Source organism: Pyrgilauda ruficollis, unplaced genomic scaffold, assembly GCF_017590135.1.
Source record: "Pyrgilauda ruficollis isolate IOZ18807 unplaced genomic scaffold, ASM1759013v1 scaffold258, whole genome shotgun sequence".
In the NCBI taxonomy this organism is placed as follows: Eukaryota; Metazoa; Chordata; class Aves; order Passeriformes; family Passeridae; genus Pyrgilauda; species Pyrgilauda ruficollis.
The window spans coordinates 34198-61973 of NW_024523911.1; the positions used below are offsets into that span (position 1 = coordinate 34198).

The 27776-nt window shown below is 53.6% G+C and overlaps 1 protein-coding gene across 1 annotated transcript; it reads right to left on the minus strand.

Annotated features, from left to right (window-relative positions):
• SNRNP200 (small nuclear ribonucleoprotein U5 subunit 200) lies at positions 1-26189 on the minus strand. Its single transcript, XM_041471144.1, has 45 exons — positions 25849-26189; positions 25133-25296; positions 24308-24479; positions 23188-23380; positions 22762-22817; positions 21766-21864; positions 21380-21532; positions 20813-20912; positions 20187-20323; positions 19370-19453; positions 18781-18954; positions 18220-18357; positions 17696-17851; positions 17088-17258; positions 16305-16498; positions 16065-16188; positions 15490-15639; positions 15005-15115; positions 14601-14732; positions 14089-14277; positions 13417-13614; positions 12860-13012; positions 12267-12347; positions 11714-11797; positions 11363-11469; positions 11156-11274; positions 10415-10569; positions 9350-9539; positions 8623-8796; positions 7912-8072; positions 7073-7300; positions 6495-6686; positions 5870-6048; positions 5278-5429; positions 4787-4895; positions 4415-4523; positions 3980-4169; positions 3582-3746; positions 3142-3263; positions 2561-2704; positions 2039-2215; positions 1791-1951; positions 1272-1353; positions 919-1011; positions 1-474 (listed from the first exon to the last, which is right to left on the minus strand). The coding sequence occupies exons 1-45, from the start codon at positions 25891-25893 to the stop codon at positions 331-333; spliced, it is 6411 nt and encodes a 2136-aa protein (XP_041327078.1). The 5' UTR covers positions 25894-26189; the 3' UTR covers positions 1-330.
• Between the last annotated feature and the right edge of the window lie 1587 nt (positions 26190-27776).

Sequence of the window (27776 nt, forward strand, 5' to 3'; positions counted from 1 at the left end):
CCGAGTCGCATCCCGAAGTTTATTCCAACCTAAAAAAACTGTACAAAACATCCAAACCCTAAAACCCAACGGGAACACGGGAGGGGGATCTTACTGGATTGTTGCTGGGATTCTTTGGGTTTTTACTGGGATTTTTTTGGATTCTGTGGGCTATTTTGGGATTCTCTGAGATTTTTGGGATTCTCTGGGATATTTTGGGGTTCTGAGGGACTTTTTGGGACTCTCTGGTACATTCTGGGATTCTGTGGGATTTTTTTAGGATTCTGAGGGTTTTGTCTGGGACATTTGGGATCCTGAGGGATTTTTGGGATCCCGAGGGGGCCGTGGGGCTCAGTCGGAGTCGGAGTCGCTCTCGGCCTCCTTGACGTCCACGCTGAACTTGTACTCCTGGTCGCAGCCCATGTAGGCGTCGCTCATGAAGAACAGCGTGTAGTGCTGCGCGCCTGCCGCCGGCGCCACGAAGTCCAGCTTCACCTGGGGACGTCACCCTGGTGTCACCCGGCGTCACCCAGCCCGTGGCACCGCGGTGTGACCCAGCCCAGGGTCACCCAGTGTCACCCGGCGTCATCCAGCCCGTGGCACCGCGGTGTGACCCAGCCCAGGGTCACCCAGTGTCACCCAAAGTCACCCAGCCTGTACCACCGTGGACTGACCCAGTCCAGCTTCACCTGGGGACGTCACCCAGGGTCACCCAGTGTCACCAGGGACCACCTGGGGTCACCCAGCCCATGGCATCACAGTGTGACCCAGCCCAGTGTCACCCGGGGTCACCCAGCCCATGGCACTGTGGTGTGATCCAGTGTCACCCAGCATGTGGCACTTCCGTGTCACGTGATGTGATCCAGTGTCACCCAGCCTGTGGCACCCCAGTGTCACACAGTGTCACCTCCAGTGCCACCCCAGTGTCCCCAGTGTCACCTTGGCCTTCTGCTGCAGCGTCAGGCGTTTGATGGAGATGAGGCTGTTGGACTTGGAGTCACCGATCACCACCCACCAGCCCTCCTCTCGCTTCTGTGGGGACAAAAGGGACATCGGGGACATCAGGGACACTGTCACCTCAGTGCCACCCCCACCCACCAGCCCTCCTCTCGCTTCTGTGGGGACAAAAGGGACATCGGGGACATCAGGGACACTGTCACCTCAGTGCCACCCCCACCCACCAGCCCTCCTCACGCTTTTGTGGGAACGTTGGGGACATCAGGGACATTGGGGACAGTGGGATTAATGGGATGGATGGGACTGGGATCGATGGGATCCCGACCCCGTGGTACCTGCGGGAACAGGGGGGCGATGACCGGCCCGGTGACCTCCTCCTCACGCTCCAGCTGCACCAGCACCACCACGGGGCCACCGCTGGGGACAACGGGATCAGTGACCCCAAACCCCATCCCAAACCCCATCCCACACCCCAAACCCCATCCTGATCCCATCCCAAACCCCATCCCAGCACCACCACAAGCCACCGCTGGGGACAGAGAATGGGATCAGCAACAGCGGGATCACACCATGATCCTGAGCCCAATGATCCCAATCCCAGTCCTGATGATCCCAGTCCTGATTCCCAATCCCACACAGACCTGCGGATGCTGTCCCTGTCTCCCACTTGTAGGACAGCTCCATGTTGGGGTACCATCCATGGCTGAAGAACCACCTCCATGACCCCATCCCAATGATCTCAATGACCCCAACGATCTCAATGATCCCAATGACTCCAACGACCCCACTCCCATCCCAACGACCCCACTCCCATCCCAATGACCCAGTCCCCACACCGCTGCCCCCGGTCTCACCTGCGGATGCTGTCCCTGTCCCCCACCTCGTAGGACAGCTCGATGTTGGGGTAGCGGTTGCAGAAGCGCGCCACGTCGGCGATCTGCGCCTCGGGCAGCTGCAGCAGCGCCGTGCGCTCCTCGTCCTCCATCTCCATGATGTCAAACACGCTCTCCACGCCCTGCAATGCCCACAGTCGGCCCAAGGTGTCCCCTGGGTGTCCCCTGGGTGTCCCCAAGGCATCCCCTGGGTGTCCCCGGGGCTGTACCTTGTCCGTGCAGCGTTTGATGTGCTCCGAGGTGAAGTGGGGCAGCTGCTTCAGGTACGAGTCCTTGGACCACATGGCCTGAGTGACCATCTGGGCCAGCTCCATGGCGGCCAGCGCCGGGCTCAGCCACCCATTGCTGGACAGCACGTCCACGCAGGCCTGGATCAGCCGGATGGCCTGGACACACGGACAGGGAGGGACAGGGATGGTCAGTGACATGGACAGGGATGGGGACCCCATGGGATGGACCCAGGCTGGAGCAGCCCCTGCAGAACTGACCCCAGGGGATGGAATTCCTGCAGAACTAACCCTAGGGGATGGAATCCCAGCAGAACTGCCCCCATGGGATGGAGCAACCCCTGGAGAACCTCAATATCCCGCCCCGCTTTCCTCGGCCATAAATCCCACCCCACCCCAAATCCAGCCCGTTTTCCCATGACAGATGGGGGATCCTTCCAGCTCCTCATCCCAAGAACCCTTTGCTGCGTGCCCCGAGCGGGGTTTTGGGGTCTGGGGTCCCACCTTGCTGAGGATCTCCTCGGTGTCGGACTGCAGCTCGGCGCTCAGCTGCATGCGGGACAGGTGGGCCTGGAGCAGCAGGTTGGTCTTGACGTGGGGGTCGTTGAATTTGGGGTTGGTCAGTTTGTGGGGCACCTTCTGGGACAGCTGGGGGTGGAGGAGAAACCCTTTAGTGCCCAACCCCCAAATCGGTGCTTGAACCCAAAAACAGCTTCATCACCAGGGGGAGGAGGGAGAGAGGTTTGGGATTACGGAATGAACACAGTTGGGATTGTTGAGTGCTCATCCCATTCCATCCCATCGATCCTACTGATCCTATTCTCAACCCATCACATTGATCCTGTTGATCCCATCCCATTGATCCTATCCTAATGATCCTATTGACCCCATCCCACTGATCCCATTTATCCCACGGATCCCATGGATCCCATTGACCCCACGGATCCCAGACCTGGCGCAGCAGATTATCCTCGTGGTGCCAGATGGGGATGTTCCCATGGATCCCACTGATCCAAATGACCCCATCCCATGGATCCCAATGATCCCGTTGACCCCATCCCAGTGATCCCATCCCAATCCCAGACCTGGCGCAGCAGGTTGTCCTCGTGGTGCCGGATGGGGATGTTCTCGTACTCGGCGGCATTGGAGATGATCTCCAGCAGCCCCCGCACCTTGGTCTTGGCGTTGAGGGACATGCTGAACAGTTCTGGGGGAAAACACACAAAAATTGGGAATTTTGGCAGGAAAACACAAAGCCAGGGATTTTTCTGGAAGGAAAATTAACAAAACGAGGGATTTTTTGGGACAACACAGCAAAACTAGGATTTGTGAGGGGGGGGAAACCAAGATTTCCAAGATTTTTTTGGGGGAAAACACCAAAACCCATAGATTTTTTTTGGTTGAAACCCCTAAACCCACAGATTTTTTTGGCTGAAATCTCCAAACCCATGGATTTTTTGAGGTCAAACCCCCCACCCCGTGGATTTTTTTGGGAAAAGGGCTGAATCGCGGGGTTTTGGGGCACCTATGGTGGTGTAGTTGATGTAGTAGTAGGCGGCGATCATGCCCAGGTTGAGGGGTGCCACGTCCATCTCGTCCTCAATGCTGATGCACTTGGACTGTTCCAGGTCGCTGAGGGTCTGCTCCACCAGCTCCGACAGGTGATCCGACAGGTGCCGGTGGGACACGCCTGCGGCGGGACCGGGGGTCACGGGATCATGGGATGGATGGGATTGGGATGGGAATGATGGGATTGGGATTGATGGGATTGGGATGGATGGGGTGGGGTGGGATGCAATGGGATGATGGGATAATGGGATGGGATGGGATGGGATGGGATGGGATAGGCTTGCCAGCACCGTTACCACCCCAGGACATTCCTAAGGACCATTCTCCTTGCCGGCACACAGACCCCATTCCCACCTTGCAGGTTGTAGTAGTTGGGGTTCTGGGTCATCCTGCGGTACAGGAAGGTCCAGGTCAGGTAGTCCACGGCGTCCTGCTTGTTCTCGATGGTCTTGGTGACAATCTCAGCGTTGAAGTGGTCGTGCATGCAGTGGTCCAGGTGAGACTCTACTGGCAGTGGCTCGTACAGGAACTTCTTGAAGAAATCCTGCAGCAGGACAGGCGGAAGAAGGGAAAGAATTCAAGAATTCATCACAAAAATGGTGTGGGAACACCCAGTGAGGCAGTCTGGGAGGGTTTGGGTTGTCCTCATGGTGATTCCCAACCCTGAATGAGGGTTTGGATCCCATCCCATCAACCCTATCCCAACCCTGGTGAGGCTCATCCACCATCTGGAGAAGGCCCACCCCAGCTAGAATCCTAGGAATGTCCCTGGATCCATCCATGCCCCACCTTCTTGGAGCCCTGGCACATGATGACGCAGCGCCCCTCGTCGTCCTGCAGCGGGCGGTTGGCGTGGCCGACCATCTGCAGCACGTCGTAGATGGGGTAATCCACATACCTGCAGGGCCACGGCGTCAGCAGCGCCCCAGGGATCCCAGCCCATCCATCCTGTCCCACCTGGGATCCCAGCCCCATCCATCCTATCCCACCTTGGATCACAATCCCATCCCAGTCCCCATCCCAATCCCAATCCCCAATCCCACCCCATCCTATCCCACCTCAGATCCCAATCCCCAATCCCAATCACATCCATCCTCTCCCACCTGGGATCCCAATCCCACCCCACCCCACGCCACGCCGAGGGGTCGGGGACGTGCTCACGCGTGGATCTTGCCGTTGTAGTACTGCGTGTCCATGATGATCACCAGGTGGGCCGAGATGTTCATGCCCCAGCAGAGGCTGCGCGAGGCCACCATCACCTGCACGGCTCCTGGGGACAGGGAGGGCACCTGGGGTCAGGGGGGACAGAGATCCCGGGGCTCCGGGCACTCGGAGAGGGGGGTGGGAGGTGGAGATTCATCCAATCCCAATCTCTGTCCCATTCATTCCAATCCCATCCCCTCCCATCCCGATCCTGATTGCAGTCTCTATCCCATCCATCCCATTCCATCCCAACCCCAAAATCAAGCTCATCCCTCCCAATCCCTATCCCAATCTCCATCCCTTCCCATCCATCCCATCAATCCCAGCCCCAAAATCAAGCTCATCCCATCCCTATCCCGATTCCAATCCCAATCTCTATTCCATCCCATCCATCCCAACGCCAAGATCAATCCCACCCCATCCCGAAGCCGACCCCGCCGCGCTCTGACCGGAGCTGAAGAGCTGCTCCACCACGCGCCGCTCCATGGCCGTGAGCCCCTCGTGCAGGTACCCCACGCCGTTCACCAGCGTCTCCTTCAGCGTGGGGTCGCTCAGCTTCTCCAGGTACGGCACCAGGTCCTTCTCGGCGCAGTGCAGGAACCTGGCAGGGTATCCAGGAATTGGTCAGCTTGGGAAAGGCCTTTGGGATCACCCATCCCATCCCATCCCATCCCATCCCATCCCATCCCAATCCCAATCCCACTCCATGATCCTTCTCTTCTCCAGGCCAAGTCCCCTCAGCTCCCTCAGGAATTCCCCATGTCCACCTCCAACCCCATAAACCAACCCTGGACATTCTCCAACCCCACAGCCCATCCCGTGGTGTCCCCAGGTGTCCCATTTTCCAGCCTCTTCAGGAATTCCTCAATCCTGGACCTTCTCCAACCCTACATCCCATCCTGTAGTGTCCCCAGGTGTCCCTGGGTGGCTCTGTGGTGTCCCCCAAGTGTCCCCTTTCCTCCTCAGGAATTCCCCATCTCTGGACATTCTCCAAGCCCACAGCCCATCCCGTGGTGTCCCCAGGTGTCCCCCAGGTGCCACCTGTGGCGCTGGACGTCAGAGGCGCAGGTGGTCAGGATGTTGATGGCCGTGAGCCGGGTCTGTTTGCGGGAGGGGACGAAGACCAGGACGGGCTTTTTGGGCGAGTGCTTCATCACGGCGTGGTACACGGGCTTGGCCATGGACAGCAGCCGCGTCTGCGTGTGGCTGATGTTGAAACCCTGCCAAAAACCCCAAATCCAGATGGATCCCAAAGGATTCCCTGCCAAACTGGTGGGAAATCCTGGAAAATTAGTTTAATTCTGGCACAGAAATTATTGATCCTTGGATTGGTGATCAATGGCCAAACTCAATCTCAATCCCAATGGATCATGACGAAGAATTACCAGCGATCCCAAGGGATTATGGCCAAGAATGATCAATGATCCCAAGGGATCATGGCCAAGGACTACCAACGATCCCAGTGGATCACGGCCAAGGATAACCAATGATCTTAAGGGATCGTGGCCAAGGATTCCCAATGATTCCAAGAGATCATGGCCAAGAATGGCCAACAATCCCAAAGGATCATGGCCAACAATTACCAACAATCCCAATGGATTATGGCCAAGGACTCCCAACGATCCCAAGGGATTTTTCCAAGAATCCCGGCCGCTCCTGTCCCCACCTGGATGTGCAGCTCCAGGGGCACGGGGCGCACGTTGGGGTGGAAGTTGAAGGTGGCAGTGGCGCTGCAGCCCAGCCAGTGTGCCACGTCCTTGGCGTTGGACAGTGACGAGCTCAGCGCCACGATGCGGATCGGCCGCTCGATCTGCGACGAGATGTAGCGCATGCGCGAGCAGATCACCTCCAGCACGGGCTGTGGGGGAAAACGGGATCAGGAATGGGATTGGGAACGGGATCAGGATGAGGTCCAGCCAGCAGAACCCATGGAAACCCCTCCTGAGCTTCCTGAGAGATAAGGATGGGGCAGGAGCAGGAGTGGGATCAGGAGACAGATCAGGACCTGGATCAGGAATAGGATCAAGAGCGGGATCAGGAACAGGATCAGAAATAGGATCAGGAGCGGGATCAAGACTCTTCCTGGAGCTCCATCCAGGACACCCCATGGAAATCCCTTCTGACCCTCCCATCCCATCGGATCAATTCCCACCAGGAAAACCTGCTCCAAAACAAGTCAAAATCCCACTGGGAACCTCCCATTCCAGGCTGGACCCATCCCCACCCCATTCCCAGGACTCTCACCCCGTTCTCGCCCCCGATCAGGTGCACTTCATCCACGATGAACAGGTTGACGTTCTGGACGTTCTTGCGCTGCTTCCAGCGCCGGGAGAGGATATCCCACTTTTCCGGGGTGCTGATGATGATGTTCCCTTTTCCCAGCAGCTTCAGGTCCGTGCTGGTCTCCCCCGTGAGCAGCACCACCTTCTTGTTGAGGCGCTCCTGGAATTTCTCGTACCAATCCATGAAAACCTGGGAAACAGGGACTGGCCTTGAATCCGGGAGGTTCCAAACGGATTTATCCGGAATTCACAGAGGAGAGGTGGTGTTATCCCCAAAATGGGGGTGATTCCCACCATATTCCTCTCAAATTGAGGAAATTCCTACCAAACTGGGGTGATTCCCAGCAAGTTCCCTTCAAAATGGGGCAATTCCCACCAAATTTCTCAGGAATTCACACAGGAGTGGTGTTGCTCCCCTCAAACTGGGGCAATTCCTGCCCAATTCCTCTCAAACTGGGGACATTTCTACCAAATTCCCCTCAAAATGGGGCAATTCCACTAAATTCCCCTCAAAATTGGGCAATTCCCTCTAAATTCCTCTCAAACTGGGGCAATTCCTGCCAAATTCCTGGGGAACTCCCACCATACCAGTCTCATCCCAAAACTGGGGCAATTCCCACCAAATTCCCATCAATATGGGGCAATTCCCTCCAAACTCCCCCGGAACTGAAGCAATTCCCACCAAACCCCCCCGTGTAACCCACCCCCAGGAGCAGCAGGATGCGCAAACCCCGAGTGGATCCCGAAGAAGCGAGGGGTGAAGGTGGGAATTCCCAGCTCCAGGGAATTCCTGGGGTTCACCTGCTCGGCCAGGGCCTCCATGGGGGTGATGTAGACGCAGCGGCCCTCGGAGTTCTGCAGGAGCATGCGCAGGATGGCGAATTCGGCGCAGATGGTTTTGCCGCTGCCCGTGGGCGCGCCCACGAAGACGTTGTCGTCGCTGTTGTACACCGTGTTGAACACTGGGCAGTCGGGGGGGAATTCCCGTGGGTTTAGGGGGAAAAAATTTGGGAATAGGGTGAGGATCCAGCCTGAGCGAGAGGAGCTCTGGGAAGTATCTTTAGGGACAAACCGCGGATCCCAAAATTTTGGGAGAGGGGATAATCTACAGATCCCAAAACTGTGTGAGAGGGGATAAACCATGGATCCTGAAAGTCTGGGACTGGATAAACCACAGATCCCAAAACTCTGGGAGAGAGGATAAACCACGGATCCCAAAGCCCTGGGAGAGGGGATAAACCATGGATCCCAAAATTCTGGAAACACAGGATTAACCACAGATCCCAAAACTGGGAATAATGAATAATCCATCGATCCCAAAACTCTGGGAGAGATGAAATCCATGTGGAATAAGCAGAAGGACCAACCACAACCTCCAGAACCTGCTGAACCCATCAAAAACCCCACCACCAAACCCCCAAACCACCCCGCGACTCCCCAACCCCCCAAAATTCCTGCCAAAAGCACCAAATCCCGGGAAATCCCGGCGGGATGAGGAGCTGGAAGTCCCACCTTGAGTCTGGATGGGGTTGAAGAAGGGGAACTTGTCCTGGTAGAGGCTCTCGAAGGCGCTGTTCCGCAGCGCCGACACCGGCAGCGGCTGCAGGTCCAGCAGCTCCGTGGGCGGCGGGTATTTTTCCGGAAGGATCAGGTGCCGGAAAGAAACGGGAAGCTGGGTCTCACAGGCTGGAGGATGGAAAGAATTCCTGGAATTTTCCAGGTGGGTGGACCCAGGGGGACTGGATCTGCCATGGGAGTGAGGTTGTGGGCTTGGAAGGAGGGGAAGGGGAGGGGAGATGGATTGTGGAGGTTTGGGAGAGGGGATAAAAAACAGATTCCAAAGGTTTGGGAGAGGGCATAAACCCAGAATCCCAAAGGTTTGGGAACAGGGGAAAAAACAGATTCCAGTGGTTTGGGAATAGGGATAAATCTGGAATTCCAAAGGTTTTGGAAAAGGGATAAACCCAGAATCCCAAATGTTTGGGAATAGGGATAAAAAAACCAGGAATAAACCCCAATAAAGGAGCACTCATGGAGCCATAAAACCTGGAATAAACCCCAGTAAAAACTAGCAATAAACCCCAGGAAAAACCAGCAATAAAACAAGGAATAAACCCCAGGAAAAACCAGGAATAAATCCCAGGAAAGAACAGAAATAAAACCAGGAAAAAAAACAGGAATAAAAGCAGAAAAAAACAGGAATAAAAGCAGGAATAAACGCAGGAAAAGGGGCACTCACAGAGCCAGCGGTCGGACACCACCCGGATGAAATACTGGGGGGGCAGGGGCTCGAAGACGGGCACAAAAAATGTCACCAGGTGCTCATCCTGGGCATATTTGGCCTTGAGCAGGAAATATTCGTGGTGCAGGATCACCTCGCTGTCCACATCCTCCACCAGGATCCAGAAGGCCTCAGAGGAGCCATGAACCTGGAAAAATAAAAGGGGAAATTCTCAATTCCCTGTCCCAGCCCCCACAATTCCAAGTGTTCAGGCATCAAAATGGCTTCTTCTCATCCCAGGACTGTGTTTTGCCTCGTGGTTTTTAAAACCAAACCCCAGATTTTCTGGTCTTACACGATCAGGGCATTTCCACTGATGATTTTCACAATCCTGCCCCATAAATCCCATTTTTCCCTCCAGTAAAGGCATTTTCCCCTCAGGATTTCTACATCCCAGCCCCAGAATTCCCCCTTTTCCCCTCACAACTTCCACAATGCAGCCCCAAAATTCCCCCTTTTCCCCTCATGATTTTCACAATCCAGCCTCAAAATTCCCCCTTTCAGCCCCAATCAGGGCATTTTCCCCTCACAATTTCCACATCCCAACCCCATCATATCTCATTTTTCCCCCCAAACAGGGCACTTTCCTCTCAGGATTTCCACACTCCAGGCCAGGAATTCCCCATTTCCCCTCACAATTTCCACTCCCACACCCCAAAATCCCCCATTTTCCCTCACATTTCCCCTCACAATTTCCACCCCCTCACCCCCAAAACCCCCATTTTCCCTCACATTTCCCCTCACAATTGCCACCCCCCCACCCCAAAATTCCCCATTTCCCCTCACATTTTCCCCTCCCACACCCCAAAATCCCCCATTTTCCCTCACATTTCCCCTCACAATTGCCACCCCCCCACCCCAAAATTCCCCATTTCCCCTCACATTTTCCCCTCCCACACCCCAAAATCCCCCATTTTCCCTCACATTTCCCCTCACAACTTCACCCCCCCCCCCCCAAACCCCCCCATTTCCCCTCACAATTCCCATCCCCAGCTTTCCCACCCCGAACCCCGACTTTCCCACCTTCTCGTCCCACTGGAAGTCGGGCGCGATGGTGAGCTCCACCTTGAGCGTGGAGCGCGTGATGGGCTGCAGGTGCACGGACAGCTCCAGCTTCGGGAACAGGTGCACGTATTTATGGATGGTTTTCCCCATTTTTGGCATCCGGATCAGCTCTCCTGTGAGCGGGGGTGGAAAAAAATAAGGGATGGGGTCAGGGTGGATCCCAAAAGGAGCGGGATTCGGAGGGTGAAGCCTCTGCTCCAGACACTCAGAAATTTCTGGAGGAATTACCCCGTTTTTGAAGAGAAACCCCCCCCATTTCTGAGTGAAATTTCCCAATTTCTGAGAGAAAATCCTGGAGAAATTCCCCACCCTCAAAACAAAGAATTTTTTTTTTTCAAAATCCCATCTAAACCAGGATTTTTGGGATTTTAACCCAGATTTGGGGGATTTTCCCATGCCACCATCCCAAACTCCTCCCCAGCCCAGATTTAGGGGATTTTAGTTCACATTTGGGGGATTTTGGCCCAGATTTGGGAGATTTTCCCATGCCAGAATCCCAAATCCCTCCCCATCCTGGATTTAGGGGATTTTAGCCTGAATTCAGGGGATTTTAGCCTAGATTTGGGGGACTCTAGCCAAATTTGGGGGATTTAACCTAAATTCAGGGGATTTTAGCCCAGATTCCAGGGATTCTCCTGTGCCATGATCCCAAACCCCTCCCCATCCCAGATTTTGGGTGATTTCCCCCCATTTCAGCACCGATCTCGTTGTGGTTGAGGTCGTAGAGGCGCTCAAAGGGGAAATTCTTCTTCTCGATCTTCTTCACCACCTCCTCGGGCAGCTTCTTGAACTGGCGCAGGGGACACATGGACTGCCACCTGTGGGGACAACCCGAGGGCTCAGGGGACACCGGGAACTGCGGGAATTCTGGGGAATTTGGGGGAATTCTGCGGGATCAGGACTCACATGCGCTTGTCGATCATCTTGCAGAGGTTGAGGGTCTTGTCGGTGAGCTGGGCCCAGCCGCGGTTCAGGACGATCTCAAAGATGGCTCTCATCAGCCTCCCGGCCGACTGCGGGACAGGGAAAGGTTCTGGGGCCACATCCTGGACATTCCCAAATTCCCACCCCACCCTGTGTGCCAGCCTGCAGGGGGTTTGGGGTGGGAATGACCCAAAATCCCAATTGGTGTCACCACAACTGGTGCCATCACACAGCGTTGGCCTTGGACACTTCCAGGGGTCCCAGCTGCTCTGGGAATTCCATCCCAGCCCCTCACCAATCCCACTGGGAATTCCGAGGGAATTCCCGGCTCACCTGGGTGACGTAGACCATGTCGGCCATGAGGGCGAACCCCTCCAGCTTCAGCTGCGAGATGAAGGCCTGGAGCAGGACGTTGATCTGGGAATAGTGATGGAAAAGCTCTCAGGGAAAATCCCACGAAAGCTGTTTGCCTGGAGTTTCATTCCCAAGGAAATCTCCTGTTCCTGTTCCCCAGTTTCCCAAAAAAGCTACTTTTCCTGTTTTCCAAATTTCCCATGAAAGCTGATTTTCCTCATTCCTAATTCCCAAGGAAATTTCCTTTTCCTGGTACAAAATTCACAAGGAAACCTCCTTTTCCTGGCTCCTAATTTTCCATGAAAGCTGCTTTTCCTGGCTCCAAATTCCTGGGAAAACTGCTTTTCCTGTTTCCAAGTATCCCAAGAAATCTGTTTTTCCTGGCACCTAATTCCCTTCTCCCACCTCCCTTTCCGTCCTCCCCACAATCCCACAGATCTCCTGGATCTCTCTATCCTTCCCAGCCCCATTCAGGTCATCCCAGAGAGGGAAGGGAGCAGAATTCCCACTGGGAATTCCCACCAGGGCTCACCTTGGCACTGGGCTCCTCGATGCTCTCCTTCACCGGGATCGGGACTCGCTCCAGAAGCTTCTGCAGCTCCAGCTTTTCCTCCTGGGGGAAAACAGGGATGGATGGTGGGTGTTGTTGGGTGATGGCTGTTGGGTGCTGTTGAGTGTTGTTGGGTGCTGTGTGTTTGATGTTGGGTATTGAGTGATGGGTGTTGTTGGGTGATGGTTGTTGGGTGCTGTTGGGTGCTGTGTGTTTGATGTTGGGTATTGAGTGATGGGTGTTGTTGGGTGATGGTTGTTCAATGATGGTTGATTGGTGATGGCTGGTTTTGGGTGACGGCTGTTGAGTGATGGCTGTTGGGGGCTGTTGAGTGTTGTTGGGTGACGGGTGTTTGATGTTGGGTATTGATTGTTGGGTGTTGCTGGGTGATGGCTGTTGGGTGCTGTGTGTTTGATGTTGGGTATTGAGTGCTGGGTGTTGTTGGGCGATGGTTGTTGAATGATGGTTGGTTGGCGATGGCTGGTTTTGGGTGATGGCTGTTGGGGGCGGTTGAGTGTTGATTGACAGCTGTTGGGTGATGGCTGTTGGCTGTTGAGCGTTGCCCGCTCCCGTACCTCGCGCACGGTGATGTTGCGGAACTCCGAGGACAGGGAGAAGACGCGGAAGAGCTCGATCTCGCTCAGGGTGGGTTTCAGCAGCTGGTTGTACGTCTGCACCGTCTCGTTGGTGATGTAGTAATGGCTGGCAATGCGGCCCAGCTCCGTCACCTGTAGGGACAGCCGGGAAAACAGCAGGAACAGTCAGGATGAATCACGGGAACAGTCAGGATAAACCTCGGGAACGGTCGGGAGAAACCACGGGAATAGCCAGGATAAACCATGGGAATGACTGGGAGAACAGCCAGAACAATTGGGATGAACCACGGGAATGGCCGGGGATAAACCACGGGAATGGCCAGGAATAAACCATGGGAATGGCTGGGAATAAGCCACAGGAATGGCCAGGAGAACAGCCAGAATGATCGGGAGGAACCACAGGCATAGTGAGGAGAGAAATGGCCAGGAAAACAACGGGAATGGCCAGGATAAACCCACAGGAACCTCCCACCTAAACATCCCCATATTTTTTTTCTCCTCCCACCTAAAAATCCCCATTTTTTTGGCCATCCCACCTGGAAATTCCCGGTTTTCTTGTCGTACTTGACCAGGTTGTTCTTGTCGAGCATCAGGGCCGCGGTGTGGACGAGGTCGAGGCGCCGCTGCTCCAGGAGCGGATCCGCCTTCAGGTCGTCGTGGGAGATGCCGTAAAGGGTCGGCGACCGCAGCATCCGGATGTACAGGTAGGTGTAGCCCAGCCAGTTCACCGCGTCCTACAGAATTCCCAAATCCTGAATGATCCCTGGGATGTTCTGGCATGTTCAGGAAGCTCTGGGGTGGAGCTGATCCCGGGTAAATCCCGTAAAATAGAGCCGGGAAATCCAGGGAAAGCTGCTTTGCCTGGTGTCCAATTTCCCTGGAAACCTCCTTTTACTGGTTCCTAAATTCCCAGGAAATCTGCTTTTCCTGTGCCCAATTCCCTTTCCCCACATCTCCTGGAAAACATTCTGGAATTAACCCTAAAACACTCCCACATTTTCCCCTCATTTTCCACTCCCACCCCAAAAACTCTTCCAAGAACACCCCAAACACTTCAAACCCAAAAGGAACTCCTGAGGAATTATCTCAGGTAGGTTTGGGCATGGAATTCTGGAGGGATTATCTCTGGTGGATTTGGGCAAGGAATTATCTCAAGGGGCAGAACCACGGCAACATATCCCTACGGAAAATCAGAAATTTCATCCAACCTTGGCATTCTGGACATTCCCGAGCACGGCCTCAGCGTTGAGCATGTCCGGGAGCTTGGCCACCATCTGGCTCTCGATGGGCAGCTGCTGGTTGAGCAGGGACAGGTAATACTGGAGCTCTCCGTGGGAAGTGATGAGAATTCCTTCTCCTTTCGTGTCGTACTGGGGCCTCCCGGCACGGCCCAGCATCTGGAACCGGGAGAAACAGCTCAGGGAACTTGGAATTCTTGAGGAATTACCTCAGGTGGGTTTGGGCATGGAATTATCTCAGGGGCATCTGGGCATGGAATTCTTGAGGAAGTATCTCAGGAGGGTTTGGGCATGGAATTATCTCAAGTGGATCTGGGCATGAAATTCTTGAGGAATTATCCGGAAGAATCTGGACATGGAATTCCTGAGGAACTTTTCCCCCTCCTCTCCAACCCCACAACACTGAGAAGAACGAGGAGGAAACCCAAAACCAGGATTTTGGATGGGATTTGAGGCCAGGAAGGTCCTCCTGGAGGTCCCACCTGGAGGATGTCCAGGGCTCCCAGCTCTGTCCAGCGCCCCTTCTCTGGGCTGTACACCTGCGTGCCTTTGATGATCACCGTGTGCGCCGGCAGGTTCACACCCCAGGCCAGCGTGGCCGTGGACACCAGGACCTGCAGGAAAACTGGGGTCAGTTCCAGCAGGAAGCTCCAAATCCACCCAAAACCAGGGATCAGATCCAGCAGGAACCTCCAAATCAACCCAGGAACTTCCAAACCAACCCAGGAACCTCCATCCAAAAATCTCCTTTTCCACCCAAAAAACTCCATTTCCATCTCCCATTACATCCTTGAGGCAAATCCCTTTTTTCCACATCAGAGCAGGATCCCAAACAAAAAATTTTTGGGATCCGATTCCAGAATTTCCTCTGGAATGAGAATCCTACCTGGATGTGTTTGTCGGCGAAGAGATCCTCCACCAAGGTGCGGTCAACGCGCGTCATCCCGGCGTGGTGGATGGCGAAGCCGTAGGGGAGGAGATCCTTCAGCTCCAGGTTCTGGGAGAAAACAAAAAAAATCCAAAAAAATTCCAGGAAAAAAAATGGGAAAAGATTCCAAGGGAAAAGTTTGGGACCACCACAGGGTAGGGATGGAGAGACTGGAGAAGTCATTGCAGTGCATCCAGCATAAAATCTCTTGGGAATTGAGGACCCACCAACTTTTCCTTGAAGAATTTCCCCACATTTCCCAAATTTTCCCAATTTCTCCCAAACTTTCCTAAATTTTTCCCAATTTTTTCAGATTTTTCCAAATTTTTCCCAAAATTACCAACTAACTCCACCTGTACTTTGGATAAAGGACTGGAAAACACTTTTTCCCTGCTGGATTTTCCCGATTTTCCCCGTTTTTTCCTGTTTTCCCCCAGGCTCACCTTGCACTGCTCAGCCTCTGTCCGCAGCACCTCGGTGGAGGCCGACCCCTCCCTGAGGAAGAGCCCCAGCGTGTCCTTCTCCAGGCACATGTCCCGGATGGCCCGCGCCGTCTTCCCGGTCTCCTTCCGCGAGTGCACGAACACCAGCACCTGCAAAAACCGGGATCAGCCCGGGAAAAACCGGGATCAGCCTGGGATCAGCATGGGAAAACCTGGGATCAGCATGGGAAAAACCAGGATCAGCTCCTGGGATCAGCCTGGGATCAGCCTAGGAAAAACTGGGATCAGCTCCTGGGACCAGCCTGGGAAAAGAGCTGGGATCAGCCAGAGATTCCTGGGAAAAGGTTGGGAGACTTGGAAAAAATCTGGAATTAATCCAGCTGGAATGAATCCAGGAATTCCCTCATCCCAAAAGGAAAATTCCAAATTAATCACCCCAAAAATGGGAAAACCCAAAACCTCCACTCCACCAAAATTCCCTGCAGGGTCAGCACCTCAAAATGGGGGGAAAAAAAGAGAAAAATCCCATTTTTTAAAATAGGATTAAGGTGGAACTCTTGGGAATGAGGTGGGACCTGGTTCTTGCCGGCATGCTCCATGATCTTCTCGTAGACGATCTCGTTCATGATCTGGAAGCGTTTGATGGCTTTCTTCTCTGTGATGCCCACGTAGGTCTGCTCCAGGGGCACGGGCCGGAAGCTGGGAGGGAAAAATCCGTGGGATTTGTGGAAAAAAATCCATGGAAAAGGGGGAATTTATGGAGAAAATGTGACCAAAAATCCATGGAGAAGGGAATTTTTCCCGTTTTCCTGTACCTGTTGTCGAAGTAGAACAAGCCCTTGGCAGGGTCCACCCGCAGGAAGGTGGCCACGTCCTCGTAGTTGGGCAGCGTGGCGCTGAGCCCCACCAGCCGCACGTCCTCCTGCGTCATCTCGATGTTGCGGATGGCCCTGGCCACCAGCGACTCCAGCACGGGCCCACGGTCGTCGTGGAGGAGATGGATCTCATCCTGGGAGAAAGGGAGAGGTCAGAGAATTGTCCTCCCTGATCTGGATTCGTGGGATCACAAAGCTCATCTGGTTCCACCATGGGTGTCATGGTTGGCAGGTCCAAGGTTCTCCACTCCCAAACCCCAGATCCACCTTGAGGAACTTCCTGAGCTTCTCCACCCCAATCCCCAGATCCACCTTGAGGAACACCTTGAAGGACACCTGAGGTTCTCCAACCCCAAAGCGCAGATATATCTTGAGGAACACCTTGAGAGACACCTTGAGCTTCTCCATCCCAAAGCCCAGATCCACCTTGAGGAACACCTTGAGAAACCTCCTGAGCTTCTCCACTCCAAACCCCAGATCCACCTTGAGGTTCTCCAGCCCCAAACCCCAGTTCCACTTTGAGGAACCCCTTCAGCCCCAAACCTCATATCCACCTTGAGGAACCCCTTGAGGAGCCCCAAACCCCAGATCCACCTTGAGGAACACCTCCAGAAACCTCCTGAGCTTCTCCACTCCAAACCCCAGATCCACCTTGAGGTTCTCCAGCCCCAAACCCCAGATCCACCTTGAGGAGCCCCATCCCCGTCCGTCCCAGGTGCTCACCAGGATGACCAGCCGCACCAGCTGGGTGTAGGTGCGCTCGCCGCCCTTGCGGGTGATGATGTCCCACTTCTCGGGCGTGCACACGATGATCTGCGTGGCGCTGATCTCCTCCTTGCACAGCTGGTGGTCCCCGGTCAGCTCGGCCACCGTGATCCCGTAGGTGGCCAAACGCTGGGAAAGACCCACGGGATGAGCATGGAGAGACCTTTCCGTGGAGGAACAATCCCAAAATCCCACCCAAACTTCTCCTGGTGCGGTTTGAGGGTGTTCCCCCTTCTCCTGGTGTTCCCTGGGATAAAATCTCAAATCCCACCTGGATATCCTCTTCTGCCAGGGAGGTGTGCAAACCCCCGATCTCCTTTCCTCCAGGCTGAGCTCCTTTCCCAGATCCCTCAGGAATTCTCCATCCCTGGACGTTCTCCCATCCCACAACCCACCCCAGATCCCTCAGGAATTCTCCAGAGCCTTCTCCTTGTTCTCCAACCCCTTCCTCACCTCTGTTCCCAACCCCTCCACAATCCCAAACCTCCTCTTAGACCCGATCCAAGTTATCCCCAAGCCCAACCCTCCCTTAGGAGCTGATCCCAAACCTCCCGGGTCTCCCTCACCTTGCTGAAGCTCCCGACCATCTCCTGCACCAGGGACCTCATGGGCGCGATGTAGATGATCTTGAAGTCGTCCACGTTGATGGTGCCGTCCATGTTGATGTGTTTGCCGATCTCCCTCAGCATGCACATCAGCGCCACGTTGGTCTTCCCCGCGCCCTGCAACCGACACGTTCCGTCACAAAAAATCCCCAACAAAATCCTGGAATTCTCTTGGACAGGTCCAAGGTTCTCCAGGTCTCCCAATCCCCAGATCCACCTTGAGGAACCCTGAGGTTCTCCATTCCCAATCCCCAGACCCACCTTGAGGAACCCTGAGCTTCTCCATCCCCAAACCCAGATCCACCTTGAGGAACCCTGGGCATTCTCCATTCCCAAACCCCAGATCCACCTTGAGGAACCCCCCGAGCTTCTCCACCCCCAAAAAGGGGTGCCATGTTGGTCTTCTCCATGCCCTGAAATGGAGACATTCCACCCCAAAAAATCCCAGAATTCTTCCCAAAACCCCCAAAATCCCAGGACCTCACCGTGGGGGCACAGAGCAGCAGGTTCTCATCGGACTCCAGTGCCGCCCGGAACAATTTGCTCTGGATCCTGTTGAGGGTTTTGAAGCCTTCAAAGCCAGCCTGGGCATATTTGGGAAGTTTTTCCACAGAAACCAATTGCTAGGGAGAGGGAAAATAAGGAATTAAAGGTTTTTTCCCTAGGTCAAAACGGAAAATTTCTGATTTTTTAGGGCTGGAAAAGAGGGAAATGTCATTTTTTGTCCTCTCAGATTCCATGGAAAAGTCAAATCCTCAAATCCCAAACTGATCCCAGTGTTTACGGAAACTATTTGGGATTAATCCCAATGTGGACACACAAAAATAAAAGGAAATTAATGAAAATAAATCTATTTCTTCCTTTTTATTTTGGGAACAAACCCTGTCAGCCCCAAAGGGCTTGGGTTTTCATGAGAAAAAAGAAAAAGAAATCAATTTTTTTCAGTTTTTTGGGGGGACAAACCATGTCAGCTCTGCAGGGTTTGGGTTTTCACAAGAAAAAGGGAAAATAAATCGATTTTTTCTAATTTTTTTTGGGAAACAAACCTCGTCAGCCCCAAAGGGTTTGGGTTTTAGGGCAGGAACATGAACTTCTTCATATCCCTTGCGCTGTCTCCGGAAGGATCCGTCCGGGAGCTGGCACCTCTTGTTGGCCATGAAATGACTGCCCTGGGCGAACACCAGATCCTCCAAATCCAGCACCTGCCTGGGAGCCAGAGCCTGGAAAATAATGGGAAAATGGGAAACAATGGAGGGGGAAAAAAGGTTAAAAAAAAGGCAAAAAATGGGGAAAAATGGAAGGGAAAAAAGGTAAAAAAAAGGCAAAAATGGGGAAAAATGGAGGGGAGAAAAGGGAAAAAATGGAAAAAAATGGGGGCAAAATGGGGGCAAAAAAGGGCAAAAAAGGAGGAAAATGGGGGGAAATGGGAAAAATAATGGGGGAAAATGGGAAAAATAATGGGGGAAAAATGAGGGGGAAATGGGGGGGAAATGGGGGGAAAGGAAAATAGGAATTGCTTCTCCTCATGTTTGAAGGGAAAGCTGCAGATTCCAGGTGGGAATCCATCTTCCCTGTGGGATCAAATGTTTTTTGGGACAGCTGGAGGTGCTGTGGGAGCAAAGCCAAGGGTTTTACCTCTCCACCCTGGTCCAGGTCCATGGATTCCAGGTCGGTGTCCATGCGGGACTGGCGCACGCGTTCCCGCCGGGAGCGTTCCTCCTGAGGGGGAAAATCAGGATTCGACCTCAGGTAAGAGGTTCAGACTCCTCTAAGGTGCTCCTATTCCCTCAAATCCTTCGTGAATCCATCCAAAAACCAGGAATAACCATTTTTATAAAGCAGGAATAACCATTTTTATAAAGCAGGCCAAACTTCCCCTCACAAAAATGGTTCCCACACCTGAGGGGAAAAATTGGGATTCAGCCTCTTACGGTGTTCCTGTTCCCTCCATTTCTTTGGAAAACTCATCTAGAAACTGGGAATAACCACTTTGATAAACCAGGAACAACCATTTGGGATATTTTGTGGGATTTGGGCCATTTCAGGCTGATTTTTTGGTGGGATTTTGAAGGAAAAAATAACCATTTTTATAAATCAGGAAAAATCATTGCTGGTAGGAAAACCAAACTTCCCCTCACAAAAATGGTTCCCACACCTGAGGGGAAAAATTGGGATTCAGCCTCTTACGGTGTTCCTGTTCCCTCCATTTCTTTGGAAAACTCATCTAGAAACTGGGAATAACCACTTTGATAAACCAGGAACAACCATTTGGGATATTTTGTGGGATTTGGGCCATTTCAGGCTGATTTTTTGGTGGGATTTTGAAGGAAAAACCAACCCTGGAAAAGCTGAAGCGGCCACGGCAGTGCCGCTTCCCCACAGATTTTTGGGGAATTCCAGCCCCGTTTCCAACCCCAAACCCAAATCCCACAAATCCCATAAAGTTCCTGACCCGGATCAGATCCTCTTTTTCCGTCTCGTGGAGCTGGTAGAGGAATTTGGAGAGCTCGGGGTCGGCCTCCATCTTGCCCATGATGCGCTCCTTCTCCGCCTCGCTCTGCGCGCTGGCCAGCAAGGTGCAGTACAGGACTGGGAAATGGGGAAAAAAATCAACATTTTTGGGATTTTTATGCGATTTTTTTGGGATTTGTATGAGATTTCTATGGGATTTTTATGGGATTTGTTGGTTTGGGTTTTTTTTAGTGGGATTTTTCTGGGAATTTTATGGGATTTGTTGGGAATTTTTAAATGGGATTTTATGGGAATTTTATCTGGATTTTTAATAGGAGTTTTTTGGGATTTTTATAGGACATTTATGGGGAATTCTGGGGATTTTTATGGGGATTTGTTCAGATTTTGATGGGATTTTTTATGGGAATTTTATCAGAATTTTTTGGATTTTTTGTGGGAATTTTTTGATTTTCTAGGATTTTTATGGGGATTTTATGGGATTCCTATGGGGATTTTTGGCATTCCACCACAAACCCAGGGGATAACGAGTGGGAATGATTTTGATAGGATTTTTTGGGATTTCATGGCCAGAATTCCATTGGAAAACAAAAAAAAAACCCCACTCACTCATCATCCTGTGCTGCCTGAGGACCTTGATGAAGTCGAAGGTGTTGAAGCCCAGCAGCAGCACCAGCTGGTTCTCACATTCCCGGTCATCGCTGGCAGTCTGGGGGAAAAAACATGGAATTGTCACACCCAGGGAACCCAGATCCCTGATTTCCGTGGGATGGAGGTGAGGAGAGGTCAGGAAAAGAGAGGAAAAGAAATCCTGGAAGCTAAATTCCAAATTTTCCACAGAAATCTGGAAATCAGGAGGAGAACACCACATGAAGGAAGGAAAACAATCCCAAAAATCCCTATTTTTCCCAAAAATATGGGAATCAGGAGGCGAAAAACCCATGGGGGTGCAAAAAACCATCTCAAAAATTCCTATTTTTCCTCAAAAACATGGAAATCAGGAGAGGAACAAACCCCATGGATGACGAATTCCCAGGAAAAACCACCCCCCAACCCAAATCCCTGGGAATTCCCACCCCAAAATCCTGTAAATAACCAAGGAATTAATTCCAACCAAAATTCCCACTTTTTAGAGGGAGAATTCCCCCAGATCCCAAGGATTTGGAGGCCACAAACCTTGAGGATCTCCAGGACCTCGTCTGCCTTTTTTTGGGAGACGATGGCGTCGTCGTAGAAGCGGCTGAGCTGGCGCTGCAGCCAGAAGGCATCGATGTCCCGTGGGTGGAGATCCTTCTTCTTGGAGCTCATCAGCTCCCCCGAGGCCACCAGCTGCAGAATCCCAAAAATTCCCATTATTCCTGGGATTTGAGGAAGTTCAGGGCCATGAAATCCAAAAAAAATCCATAAAAAATCAAAAAAGACCCCATAAATTCCCATAAAAACCCCAACAATTCTCGCAATAAAAATTCCTACAAAACTCCCATAACCCCCCCATAAAACCCCCCCCCAAAAATCCCATAAAAACCCCGAAGATTCCCATTTTCTGGCAATGCCACACTCACGTTGGCCGAGAGCGTGCAGCGCACCACGGCCTCGTCCCCCTCCAGGTCATCGTCCGACGCCTCGTCCCGAACCTCCCCGTAGATGTCCTCGTCCCCCTCCTGTGGGGACAGTCCCAATTTTACCCTCAAAAACCCCATTTTAACCCCTTTTCCCTCAGAAATCCCGTTTTTATCCCTCTTTCCCCTCAGAAATCCCATTTTTACCCCTTTTTTCCTCACACAGAATCCCTTTTTTTAACACCCGAAATCCCATTTTGATCCCTCTTTTCCCTCCAAAATCCCCTTTTATTCCTTTCCTCCCGAAATACGGGATCAAGGGAAATGGGATCGGGATGGAGGGAAATGGGAATGGGATGGAGGGAAATGGGATCAAGGGAAATGGGAATGGGATGGAGGGAAATGGGAATGGGATGGAGGGAAATGGGAACGGGATGGAGGGAAATGGCATAAAGGGAAATGGGGTCAAGGGAAATGGGAATGGGATCAAGGGGGTCCCATGAGGAAAAAGGGAGAAGGGAAAATGGGATAAATTTGGAATCAGGAGGAAAATGGGATTGAGGGAAACAGGATAAAGGAGAATGGGATAAATGGGGTCACACAAGAAAAATGGGATAAAGGGAAATGGGATTGAGGAAGGTGGGATAAAGGGAAATGGGATAAATGAGGACCTATGAGAAAAATGCGATGAAGGGAAACGGGATAAAGGAAATGGGATTAAGGAATGTGGGATAAGGAGAGAACCAGGAGGGAAATGGGACAAAGGGAAATGGGATCGATGGGGTCACACCAGGAAAACAGGATCAAGGGAAATGGGACCAAGGGAAATGGGATAAAGGAAAATGGGATTGATGGGGTCATACCAGGAAAATGGGACAAGGGAAATGGGACCAAGGGAAATGGGATCGATGGGGTCACACCAGGAAAATAGGATCAAGGGAAATGGGATCAAGGGAAATGGACAGGGGTGACCCCACAGGAGCCCCGAGCTGTCCCCACCTCCTCGTCGGACTCGAACTGCACGTTCACCCCGTAGGTCTCATCAATGTTGTCATCTGCAGGGAACAGGGCATGGAATTCCTGGGGATTCCTGGGATTCCGCATGGGATCCACCCAGAATTCACCTGGAATTCTACAAAATGCTCAAAAATGCTAAAAAAGTTTGCCAAAAAATTGCAAAAAAATTGGGAAAAATCACCAACAAACCCCCTAAAAATCCCTAAAAAAATCTCAAAAGAATCCCCAAAAAACCAACAATCAAATAAAACAAATATCAAAAAAATATTTTACAAATCTCACAAAACCCTCCAAAAAAAAAAATCCTTCACAATTTAAAAAAAATTGCGAAAAAAACCAAAAAAAAATCCCAAAAAAAAAAAAAAAAAAATCCCAAAAATTCCCCAAAAACTCCCCAATTTGTCTCACCCATGTTCTGGATGTCCTTGTCCCCGCCGTAGTCGGTGATCTTCTTGCCCAGGTTGACCAGCACGTGGTAGCGCGTGTCGTCGGTGGGGCCCAGCAGCAGCTCCACCTCCTTGCGCCGCTCCTTGTCCCGCAGCTTCTCGTTCTTCAGCACGGCCAGGACCTCGTCAGCTGCTCCACACAGGATGTCCCGGGGCTGGGGGGGGACAGGGAGGTGGGAATTCCGAGCTAGGACCAGCCTGGAGCCAGCCGGGACAGCGGGAAATGTCCCAGCTCGTGGTGGGACCGGATGGGCTTTGGTGTCCCTCAAACTCAATTGTTCCATGGTTCCATGTGCAGGTTTAGGTGGGATTTTGGGAAGGAGTTCCTGGCTGGGATGGAATTCCCAGAGAAATTTTGGCTGCCACTGAATTCCTGGAAGTGTCCAAGGCCATTCCGGAGCCACCTGGGACAGTGGAAAATGTCCCAACCCGTGGTGGGACCAGATGAGCTTTGGTGTCCCTCAAACCCAAAGCATTCTATGGTTCCCTACTGACATTTGGTGGGATTTTGGGAAGAAACATTGGGTGAGGAGCTGGGATGGAATTCCCAGAGCAGCTGAGATCCCTGGAAGTGTCCAAGACCAGGCTGGAGCCACCTCTTCCAGTAGCAAGTGTGGGATCCATGGTGGAACCGGATGAGCTTTGGTGTCCCTCAAACCCAAACCATTCCATGCTTCCATGTGGAGATTCAGGTGGGATTTTGGGAAGAATTATTGTGTGAGGATCCCTGGAACTGCCCACGGCCATTCTGGAGCCACCTGGACCTATGGAATGTGTGGGACCCATGGTGGGACTGGATGAGCTTTGAGGTCCTTCAAACCCAAACCATTCCATGCTTCCATGTGGAGATTCAGGTGGGATTTTGGGAAGGGGGTGGGATAGACTCCCCAGAGAAGCTGGAATCCCTGGAAGTGTCCAAGCCCAGGCTGATCCAGCAGAAAACATCCCAACCCATGGTAGAACTTCTCCAACCCCTTCCAACCCAACCTATTCCGCACCTCCCAACCTCATCCCACGGGGTCACCGCGACGGGATCCCCCAATCCCAAATCCCAGAATCCCAGAGATGACCCCGGGGCTCACCTGGTCGCCCAGGGCAGCCTGGATGAAGCTGAGGAGAACCTCGTAGGTCTCCCGTGTCTCCTTGGTCTTGGGCTTGTAGATGATGCCCACCATCTCGTCGATGCCCTCGGAGAGCAGAGTGTAGCCCTTCATCTTGTTGATGTCGTGCCTGTCCTCGTCCCTCTTCCTCCTCCTGGAAAAATTGGGGAAAACTGGGAATTAGGAACACTCAGGGATCAAATCCTGCTCTTTCCAGACCCATTTTTCCCCAAAAAAACGCGGAAAAATTGATTTATTTTCATATTTTGCGATGATTTTGGCACCTCCACGATGGGTTGGTTTGGGGCTTTGGGTTTTCCAGCCCCAAAAATTCTCTCATGGCTCAAATCCTGCTCTTTCCAGACCAACTTATTCCCAAAAAATTGATTGATTTTCATTTTTTGTGATAATTTTGGCATCTCCGAGACGGGTGGGTTTGGGATTTTGGGTTTTCCAACCCCAAAAATTCCCAAAAATGTTGAGTTGGAGAAAGGAAAGCTCCAGGAAAAGCAGGTTTTTACGGGAATTAGGAGCCAGGAAAAGCAGATTTTTTGGGATATTTAGCACCAGAAAAAAACTTGTTTTTTTTTTAATTTGGCACCAAAATAAGAGATTTTTTTTGGAAATTGGGCATGAGGAAAAGCAGGTTTTTTGGGATATTTACTACCAAAAAAAGAGATTTTTTGGGATATTTAGCACCAAAAAAAAAAATCGAATTTTTTGGGAAATAAACCCCCAACAAAATCAACTTTTCCAAAGCCAAACTGGAACCTCTCCCACGATGAAAATCCCCAATTTTCCGCTCACTTGGCTCTTCTCTCCTCCTGCATTTGGGGTTTGGTTCTCTGGGCCTTGTCCCCCATGCGGGTCCCCTCGAGCTTCCCCACCAGGGACAGAACCTCCCCCGTGGGCTCGTCCCGGCGCGTGCGGTCGATCAGGGAGCGGTCGGCTTGGAGCACCAGGTTGGAGTTCTGGGGGGAAAACGGGGGGAAATGGGATTAAATTGGGGTAAAATGGGGTGAAATGGGATTAAAATGGGGTAAAATGGGGTGAAATGGGATTAAAATGGGGTGAAATGGGGTAAAATGGGATTAAAATGGGGTAAAATGGGATTTTAATGGGATTTGGGGTGATGGGAATGGGGTTGAGGGGGTGGATTGGGGCTGGGAGATGGGTGAGGGGTCTCAAAACAGGGCGGGAGAATCCCAAAATGGGATTGAAGGGAACCTGAGAATCCCAAAACGGGGCTGGAGGTCTCAAAAGGGTGATGGGGAACCCCAAACTGGGACTGGGGGCCAAAACGGGGCTGGGGAGGGTCCAAGGGGTCCCCAAATTGGACCCGAGGTGTCCAAATGGGTCAGGGGGTCCCAAAATGGGGTCCGAGGTGCCAGTAGGAGGCTGAGGGTCCCATAAGGGGTCCCAAAGTTGGGGTGGAGGGAGCTCCCGGTACCGGGGTGCGCTCATGGCAACGGGACGGGCTCACGGTAACGGGACCGGGTTCGGGGCACCGGGCGCGCACTCACCGCCTTGTACTCATACTGCAGGCTACGGGCGGTCACGTCCGCCATGGCTGCACCAGGAACGGGGCCCGCAACGGGGCCGGGAACGGGAACGGGACCAGGAACGCCGCCGGGAACCGGAGCGGGCCCTGACGAGGCCGCGCCGCCGCCGCCGGACCGGAAGTTCCCCCAGAACTTCCGGGTTAGGCGGAAACGTGCCTGAGCCTGCTAGAGCGAAGCCCCGCCCATCGCTCATTCTGATTGGTTGATACACGTTAGATTCCCGCCCCACACACCGGGAGCTGCCTGTGATGGGTCGGGCCGCCAGCCCGCCACGTTTTGATTGACGTTTGAGCGCCTGAGGGCGGCAGGGGGCGGGGTCAGAGAGGAGTTCGCCGCTTCCTATTGGCTGAGTATGTGAAAACCACGCCCTCTGGCTCAGACCACGCCCCTTTCCGTTGAGGGCACACGTGGTGCCCACGGGGTGGGGGGGGGCGAGACCCCCAAATTGTCCCCCCTGTGGGGGCCCGGGGGGCGCCCCCGGGGTGGGGGGGGGCGAGACCCCCAAATTGTCCCCAGGGACCTCCCTGTGCCCCAAGGCGGGCGTTTGGGGGGTGCCTGAGCACTGTGGGGTCTCTGGGCATTTGGGGGTCCCTGGGTATTTGGGGGTCTCTGGGCACTGAGGGGTCCCTGGGTATTTGGGGGTCTCTGGGCACTGAGGGGTCCCTGGGCATCGAGAGAGTCTCTGGGCATTTGGGGGTCTCTGGGCACGAGGGAACCCGGGCATCAAGGGGTCTCTGGGCATTTGGGGGTCCCTGAGTGTCCACCCAGGGTTGTTTCCCCGATCATTTTGGGGTGCCAGGGGATGCGGGCAGCGCCTCCCTCTCCCCAGTGCCACCCCTGCGCTGGCTTTGGGGTCACGGCTCGGTGCCCGCTGCGGTGCCCTCGTTATCTCGGCCCCGTTAATTAGCGGAGCGCGGTGCCAGCGCCTGGAGAGGTGCCCGGCGGCCGTGCCAGCTCGGCCGTGTCCCAGCAGGGATGGCACCACGTGGCACTCGTCCTGTCCCTGGAGGTGACCTGGCTGTGCTGCCACACCTGGTGCCCACCTGGGGTTTGTCCTTGTCCTTTCCGGGAAGGGATCCTGGGCATCGGGGTGGCACCGAGGGTGGCACTGGGATGGCACCAGGGATGGCACTGGGATGGCACTGGGATGGCACCGGGATGGCACCAGGGATGGCACCGGGATGGCACCGAGGGTGGCACTGGGATGGCAGTAGTCAAACCGAGCTGAGCCAAACTGGGATAGGCCAAGCCTGGTTAAGCTGAGCCAAACTGAGCCAAACTGGGGTGGGTAAAACCAGGCTGAGCGGAGCCGAGCCAGGCCAGTAAAGCCAGGCTGGGCTGACCCGGGTTAAACCAGGCTGGGCTGAGCCAAACTGGATTGAGCTGAGCCTGGCTAAATTGGCCTGAACTGGGCTGAGCCAAGAACTGAGCCAAGCTGGTCTGAGCTGAGCCTGGTTGAGCCAAGCCTGGCCAGTGGGGCTGAACTGGGCTGAGCCCAAGCGGGACACCCCGAACTGGGCTGAGCCCAAGCAGGATACCCCGAACTGGGCTGAGCCCAAGCGGGACACCCCGAACTGGGCTGAGCCAGGCCATTGGCGCTGAACTGGGCTGACTGGTTCTGGATCCGACCCAAACCAAGCCGAGCTGAGCTGGGCTGAACCTGGTTGAGCCAACTGGTCCCAGTAAGACCCGACTGGTTCCGAGCGGTTCCGATCCGACCCGAGCGGTTCCGATCCGACCCGAGCGGTTCCGATCTGACCCGACCCGACCCGACCCGACCCTAGCCCCCCTCCTCTGAGGGGCGCCCGTGACGTCACGGGCGGGGCGGGGCCTCGCGGGGCCGCGCGGCGCGCTCCCGCCGCCGCCCCTCACGGCCGCTCCCGCCTCCC